At 38.0% G+C, this 8015-nt stretch overlaps 1 protein-coding gene across 3 annotated transcripts; it reads left to right on the top strand.

Moving 5' to 3' along the window:
• Positions 1-5248, top strand: LOC105060299 (F-box/kelch-repeat protein At5g15710). Of its 3 annotated transcripts, XM_010943956.3 has the most exons (4): positions 1-123; positions 814-2692; positions 4564-4622; positions 4866-5248. In XM_010943956.3, exon 2 carries the CDS (start codon positions 840-842, stop codon positions 2094-2096), a length of 1257 nt encoding a protein of 418 aa, XP_010942258.1. In that variant the 5' UTR covers positions 1-123; positions 814-839; the 3' UTR covers positions 2097-2692; positions 4564-4622; positions 4866-5248. The 3 variants fall into 3 exon arrangements, with proteins under 3 accessions (XP_010942258.1, XP_010942260.1, XP_010942254.1); XM_010943958.3 differs by lacking the exon at positions 4564-4622; XM_010943952.3 differs by having other exon boundaries at positions 4564-5248.
• Positions 5249-8015: the final 2767 nt, after the last annotated feature.

Raw genomic sequence — 8015 nt, 5'->3', positions numbered from 1 at the left:
ATAATGATCCCAGGAACACCGGAAATGGGATCATCTCCGGGATAAAACAAACGTCTGCCAGGGAGCGGCCGTGGGCCGGAGCTCTCGTCCTCGCTTTCTCTAATCGGAAGGGCTTTTCGAAAGGTGTCTCTCTCTTGAAAGTCTCAAAGAAAATTCGATTTTTCCGTTGTTTTTTTTGTATGAGATCATTCGCTTGATATCGCTGGTATCTGTTTCATGGCCTCTTTGATGTGTTCTTCGCCTTTTATTTGGGATGCTGGGATCGGTTTATCGAATGGGATCGTTTCCATTTGAGAGTCGTGAAAGCTAAGGTTTTGTTCCTCGATCGGTTGTTTGTCGTTCGTTTCTGGATTATTGGTTTGAGATTTTTCGGACTTTGAAATGGGTTGTCTGTTTGCCCTTTCTTTTAATTTTATCGTGCTTAAGTTTTTTGATCTGCAATGCGGTGTTCGATTTTTTTTTTTTTTTTGGCCCTCTGACATTCGAGATGAGTCTTTTATCGCTGGGTAGAATTTAGAGGCTATGTTTAATGGGGCCAGGAAAAGTTTCTATTGGAATAACCTAGACGATTGTGCTTATCATCTTGAATTGAAAACTCTTTTGATTTTGATAATGTCTGCTTTTATTGAAACTGGATTGCGTGTTCCTTTTGTGATTAGTGTTTCAGTCGATGAGGTTTTTTATATTTACGGGTTTTGCCGTAAATTGCTAATCAGGCGAAAAGCTTGCTTGGTAGAAGTGTAGAACTAGGGCTTAGATTTGTCTTTTGTCCTACTGCCGTTAGTATCGTGGATTAATAGCTTGCACTCGTAGGTTCTGCACTTTGGGTTTCTGAAGTCATGGAAAGATTCAGAGAAATAGAGCTGCAAGTGGTGAAAAATGGTGCCTTTGGAGAAGATGAATCTCTGAGATATTCGGTCCCTTTGGCCAGAACTGGATCTCGAAATACAAGCCCGTCTCGGCAGAAGGTGATCAAGACCAAGCCCAGGGGTTTTGATGAGGAGACTGTTACAACATTTGGTAAAGTCATACAAACTGATATCCAAATGGAAGATAGCATATGGGGACTGTTGCCCGAGGACTTGCTAATTGAGGTTCTTGCTAGGGTGCCTCCTTTCTTGATCTTTAGGCTGAGGTCAGTTTGCAGGCGATGGAATTCAATTCTTCAAGACAGTAGCTTTCTCTCATCTCACTCACAAGTTCCTTCACATGGACCTTGCCTTCTTACATTCTGGAAGAACTCGCATACCCATCAGTGTTCTGTATTCAGCCTACCATTGAAGACATGGTATAAAATCCCGTTTGGTTTTTTACCAGATTGGGCATTCTGGCTAGTTGGTTCTTCAGGTGGTCTTGTTTGCTTTTGTGGATTTGATGGCATTAGTTTTAAAACCCTTGTTTGCAATCCCCTAACTCAGACTTGGAGAACATTGCCAAGAATGCACTATAATCAGCAAAGGCAGTTGATCCTGGTTGTTGATAGGGCAGAGCGTTCATTCAAGGTGATTGCTGCAAGTGATATTTATGGAGACAGAACACTGCCGACAGAAGTTTATGATTCGAAGCTTGACAGTTGGTCTGTTCATCAGATAATGCCAGCTGTTAATCTATGCTCATCCAAGATGGCATTTTGTGACTCAAGACTGTATCTTGAGACTCTTTCGCCACTTGGCTTGATGATGTATCGAGTAGATACAGGGAATTGGGAACATATTCCAGCCAAGTTTCCACGGTCATTGTTGGATGGATATTTGGTTGCTGGTGCTCAAAAGCGTTTGTTTTTGGTTGGAAGGATTGGACTTTACAGCACTTTCCAGAGCATGCGAATCTGGGAGTTGGATCATGCTAAGACAGTGTGGGTGGAAATAAGTAGGATGCCACCAAAGTATTTCAGAGCGCTGTTAAGGTTATCGGCTGAAAGATTTGAGTGTTTTGGGCAGGATAACCTTATATGTTTTACATCATGGAACCAAGGGAAGGGCCTTCTCTATGATGTTGATAAGAAAACTTGGTCATGGATCGCAGGATGTGCAATCCAGTTGTGCAACAGTCAGGTTTGCTTTTATGAGCCAAGATTTGATATGTCCATCTATTGAGGGCAGAGTGGGTGTCATTGGGTGGGGGAAGGTTGTCAAAGGGTGATATTTGGAGAGAATGACACTCTTCCTGCTTACATCATAATTATGGACAATTTGGTCATTCACTGACGAACTAATGAAGTTTCCTTCTTGCAAAGAGGAAATATCTTTTTGTTGATGTAATTGAAGAATGTCTAGAAAAGTAAGTAGTCCTATAGGCATGACATGATCATATCCAAATGTGAAGGTATACAGAAAGTAAGTCAACCTAACAGGATATGCCTGTTGCTGCATTGGGAGTGTTCTGACCGCATGGAGCTCTACTAATTCTGCTTAAGATTGGTCTGGAAGTGGGTTGTAAACCAAATGCATCTCTGTCACAAAAAAAACTATTTTAGCTGCAATTCATCTGAAAACTCGCTCATTTAATTTTACCAGCCTGTCTGCCAAGGAAATAATTCTTTTATTGTTTTTATAATTATCTGCATCCACAAACTTGGGTTTGGTGCTCATTACCAAGATCAGTGACTCAACAGATGCATGCATTCTGACGATGAAGGCTGTGGAACTGTAGATATTCTGAAGCAATCAACATGTCCATCAATTTGACGTTTGTAAGTTTTCCATCCAAAGAGAATGTATTACAATTCCACAATTTTCTTTTAGTTGCTCATTTTCATATATTTTCTTTGTCTATTGAGGTTACTTTTTTGATGTTTGTACTATTTGTTTGCCTTCATGCTTCTTTTATTGCATAAAACATCTGGAGATACTTTGCCTACCCGAAATAGGTAGATCGAGATTTCAGGAGATAGTAAAGGCTCTGTATTAGTTAACTAATTTTAATTGAAATAGCTGAGTGATCCAATCAGATATTGCTTGTTAAATTCTTTTTTTCATTTTCTTTGATGTTCATGTTCTTTGGTTTAGAGGCTGTGTTGTTTGGTTTAAGCAGTGGGCCACCAATAACATGTTGCGGCTTTGTGATAGGCAATTTTAGTTACAGTAATTCATCAAAGGAAGTCTATGCTGAATTCATTATTATGTTCTCTCAGGATTTGAAAGACTGATTTGTTCGCATGCTTCAATCTTGATTATAAATGGTCATTAGAGATAGTTAAGTGAGTATTTCAATTATTATGTTGCTATTTGTATGCATCATTGGATCTCCATGTAAAATCTCCTCCTTTCATTTGTTTCTGTAGGTAGAAACAAAATTTTATTTGTCATCCTATAGTTCAGCTTATATGTCACCATAAGAGTGAGTTTTAATACTCCTATGCATGAACTAAGGAGGGATTCTGCATATGCTTAACAAAACCTGATAAGTCACTCTATAAATCACTTGCCCTTTAAGGTAGAATGTTGTAGGGAAAGGTAATTGAATTTTTAAGGAGGGATTTTGAATATGCTTAACAACATGATTGGTCACTCTATTAAATCTCTTTCCCTTTGAGGTAGAATGTTGTAGGAAAAGGTAACTGAATTTTTATAAATTATTTTAACTTTTAAGCATGTGAAATGTCTCCCTGTTGGCTATCAGAAGTTCCAGTGTTATATTTGTGCTAGAGGCTTGTTAGTGATAATTAAGTCATTCCAAAGATCAAAATTTCAAATGAATTATGAACAAAAGGATCTTCCAGAAGGTTTAACATGTAAATAGCATCACCAAGTTGGATCTCATGATCAAAGGAACCGTATGGTCATAAAATGGATTTAGATCATATGATTCTATTCTGTCTTGATGCAGAGATGAGATTCAAGTTCTGTAGAGGGCTATCCTGACCCAAACTATAAGATCCTGGCAACAATGCTAGGATGATCTCACATGTGTTTGTCTGCCCACGATCAGTACATTGCCTGTATTTGCTAGGAATGCAGGGCACTTAAGCTTGTTTTGATGTGTGTGATATGTGAAAATGTATCCACAAATTGTCTAAATTTCTTTATGAGTCTGGTTTCTCCCAGTGCAAGTTATATTTCCAAGAGCAAAGTGTCTTCTGTAAATGCTGCCTATGAAAATAATCCATAGGAAAGAATGCTGTATAAAATTTTTCTGTTTTCATTCTCCACTATACACCTTCCAAAATAAAATTTCTTTGGTGTTCAGTTATACCTTAATACTTGTCTAGGTAGCTGAACTGTAATACCTTTGCATGATGACAAAACAAACAATATTTCTAAGTTACTCATAAGTTGCTCGTGGGTTGGTGGGCAAAGAGAAGAATCATACTTATCCTCAATTATATCACGTGTTTGGTCTTTAAATGTATTGACCTTAATACTTGTCTAGGTAGGTGAACTGTAATACCTTTGCTTGATGACAAAACAAACAATACTACTAAGTTGCCGGCACATTGCTATTGGATTGGTAGGCAAAATGAAGAATCATACTCATCCTCCATTGTACTCTCCTGTTTTGTCTACAAACGTATTATCATGGATCTTGAATAACTTTTATTAGTTCATCTAACTTTATTTGCAGGGGATCTATATCTGGACCTGTCCATTTTCACTGATTGATTAGCAGCTGGATTTTCCAAGGTGCTATGACATTTTGAGTTTTTGACTATGATGATTTTGGCCACTTTGGCATAGCAAAAGCATGTTAGAGGATTCATTGGTCTCTGGCGTGGAAGTTTCAAGAGGAGAGTGCTCTAGAAACAAAATAAACTCAAAAAAGAAAGAATTTAGCAACCGGAGCTAACTTGCTTCTGTTGTCTCAATTTGATTCATGGTTCTGGCAGATTTTAATCTGGCTCTGATCTTGTGCTGTAATTGTTTCAGATAATGTTGGAGGAGATCTTCTCTTCTGGTACATGGAGGAAAAAATGAGCAGGCTGGTGCAGCCCTGCAGGAGGTTAGGCTGGTGAGAGTGGCAGAAAGTATTGGTTGATCATGGGTCAAATCTTCTTTCAGGTCCAGGTCCAATGACCTTGTCAGGCTTTCCAGTAGCCAGGGATTATACAACTGAAGAGATGGGGCACTACCATGAAATGGTCGGGTGCACTTCACAGGTCAACTCTAAGCTGCTTCTTTGATCAAAGGAAAATTGGAGGCGATGTACTGTAACACTGACCTGAATCTTTATACTGCATGGAATACCATGAAAGTCGATCAATCCAATTAAACTGATTAGACAAATAATATCCTTGGTTTATTATTCTTCATATTTGATCTTGCCGATGGTATTCCAATGCGGCGTTTCACACATTAATGTGGTGCTAATTGGCACTAAGGGAGTAGGTTCTTGGTGTGCTCTGAAGCTCAAGGATAACATAATTCACCCTTCAAGTGGAAGTTTGAAGAACGTGAAATTTAGGGGTTTGCCTCAAACTGCATTGTTTCTCGATCTTTGTTTTTAAATTTTAAAGTCATATTAGATTTAATTATAATCACAAAGTTGATATGAAAGAAGAGTGCCTTATAAGCCAATCGCAAGTGTGTTGCGATGAAATTTTTTTTTTATAATTTTTCAATATATATAATGACATTTATTATTTGAGGCATTGATTCATTATATTAGCTGCATCTTATTATGACTAAGATTATGATGAACCTCAAAGATTAGGATGATGATTTTAGGAGAAATGAATAGGTCATACTAGTGAGATCTAAAATCCTAAAATCTTAATTTTAAATATTTTTGGTCGTAGGAATATTGAGTCGGGGATAAATGTTCTGGATAGACTGGCACATTCTATATATGCTTAATAGAGAGGGTGACAGATCTCACTAGCTACTTGTGTGGGACACTAATACAAAGATGTGGGTGCTCATTTGAAAAATGAGTCCATTGAATTGACTCGATGAAAGAGAACATCTTATGGAAGCCTTACTTGCATGTCAAAGATAGTTCTTTAAGTGGGAGTTGTGTAAGTAATCCTTGGACTTGAGACTATCATATAATTTTGCGCACATGAACTCATATTTTGGTTCATACCCAGGTATGGTATTAAGACATGTACGGAGTGTTCTGGATATGGTGGAGTACATATGAAGGTTGTAAATAGGTCAACATGGAATCGATCGCTCCTAGTAAGAGGACATCGCATCCTGTGTATTCTCATTCGTAGATGATTTAAGAAAAATCTTTTGGCCAAAAGTAGGAAGGAGATTAGAAAGAGTTTCTAATGCTTCTTCATTGGAGTCATTATTGGTTAATTGAGAATCGATATGAATGTGTGTTTGAGTTTGACATGATTTCATATTCATGAACCTATTCAGGGTGCTGGGATAATCGAAGGATTGTATTGTACGGTAACTTGCCACTGAAGGGTATATTTGGTATTTTCATCAAATTTTTACATCTCTGGGTAGTAATGAAACGTTGCTAGACGTCAATCTTGACTTGTAGATTTTTGATCGAATTAAAGAGTTTAATTCAAATGCCAATTAGAAAGAGTTTTAATTACTGAAATCGGGTTAGCTCAATTGGACCTAAATCAGTTAGATTAAATTTTAAATAAATTAGGTCAACTTGCACCCAGATCTACTACTAGCTAGATATGGAACTCAATGAGTCACACACATATGAAAATTGGCCAAGGATCCTTTTAAAAAAGGTTGATTGAAATTTTGGATTCAATCAGGGTTTCGAAAAAGTATGCTAGCACGTGTAGAATCCTTAGCTCTTTTAGAGATCAATTTGGTCTCATGCCTTGCTTATTTGCTAGCCCAATTTAGTGAGTATTTGGGTCAGATCAAGCCACCTGGAAGCAGCTAAAAAGAGGCACCATATTTGGTGTACACGCCAAATAACTAAGAGTCCAACTTAAGGACTCTTGACGCTAATATGTAGAATGCATGCACACTTTATTTGTGGCGTGGAGATGGACTAAGAATCTTTTTGTTTTGGGCCTCTATTTTTTATGGCAAGTAGATCAGATGATAAGCCACTTAGCACACATTTTGAAGTATGAAAAATCTATTAGATTATGCATGAAAAAATTGCTTGAAGCTTTGCTGCGCATGCGACATTTTTTTTCGGACGCGCGAATGGACGCGAAGACTCATTCTGTTTAGGGAGTCTTAAGTGACTTTCTATCTGATAATTTTTATGATAAGGATCAATTTTAAATGCTGATCACCTGATAAAAATCTGAAAAATTATCAGATTAAGAAAGATTGCTTTTCACACCCTATTCTGGGTATGCGCGTGCGCGACAGGGAGAAGGTGCTCGCACGTCTCTTCGGTGAAGAGTCCTCACATATGAACTCTTATCCAAATAATGTGTCATTTGGTGATAGCCTTCATATTTGAATTAAGATTTATATGATAAAATTTTACACTAATTTGATGTGTAAAGAGATACAAAAAGCATCTCGTTCTCGACGTGTGCGTGTGAGAAGGTAGGAATCGACGTATCACCCCCTGAAGAGTCCTTCTGTTTAAGGACTCTCAGATAAGTAATACGAGGACTTGATATACCTTTCCAGATGAGGTGTGCCTTCTCTGTTAGTGCCCCATCTGGTGCTATAAATAGGGGTCGGCAGATGGGGTGATCATTCAATTCTTATATCCCCTATCCACTCCCTCTCTCCCTCTCTTACAACTCTAGGTTTTAGGACAAGGCTTGTTCTTTTAAGACAAGCCTAATCCTAATAGCTCTAAGGGTTTAAGAGGTCTAGAAAAAGATAGTCAAGTCTAGTGGATGGTTCAAAAAGGTTCAGACTCAGGTCTGGAGGAAGATCTTATCGATTAGTGACTGGTTGAGTTCTAGAGGCTAGAACTCTTGGAGCAAGGTGAAGAAGAAGCGCTGTCCTTGGTTCAATTTTCGTGTGGATCACCATTAGAGGGCAGACACTTGGACGCCTCGTAAAAATTGAATTAGCGTTACAAGTATTCTTCTGATTCAAATTTATTTTATTGTACTTTGATTGATATAGTCAAGAGTTTCTGGGCATTAGGGTTTTCGGTGCATCGGATATTTTTAA

The sequence above is a fragment of the Elaeis guineensis genome, chromosome 1, assembly GCF_000442705.2.
Source record: "Elaeis guineensis isolate ETL-2024a chromosome 1, EG11, whole genome shotgun sequence".
Classification (NCBI taxonomy): domain Eukaryota; kingdom Viridiplantae; phylum Streptophyta; class Magnoliopsida; order Arecales; family Arecaceae; genus Elaeis; species Elaeis guineensis.
Note: the sequence above shows the minus strand (reverse complement) of the source record. Positions and strands in the feature narration are given on the sequence as shown.

Excerpts from the sequence above, each read along its gene's own strand:
- LOC105060299 (XM_010943958.3), top strand. The coding sequence starts at position 840 with ATGGAAAGATTCAGAGAAATAGAGCTGCAAGTGGTGAAAAATGGTGCC.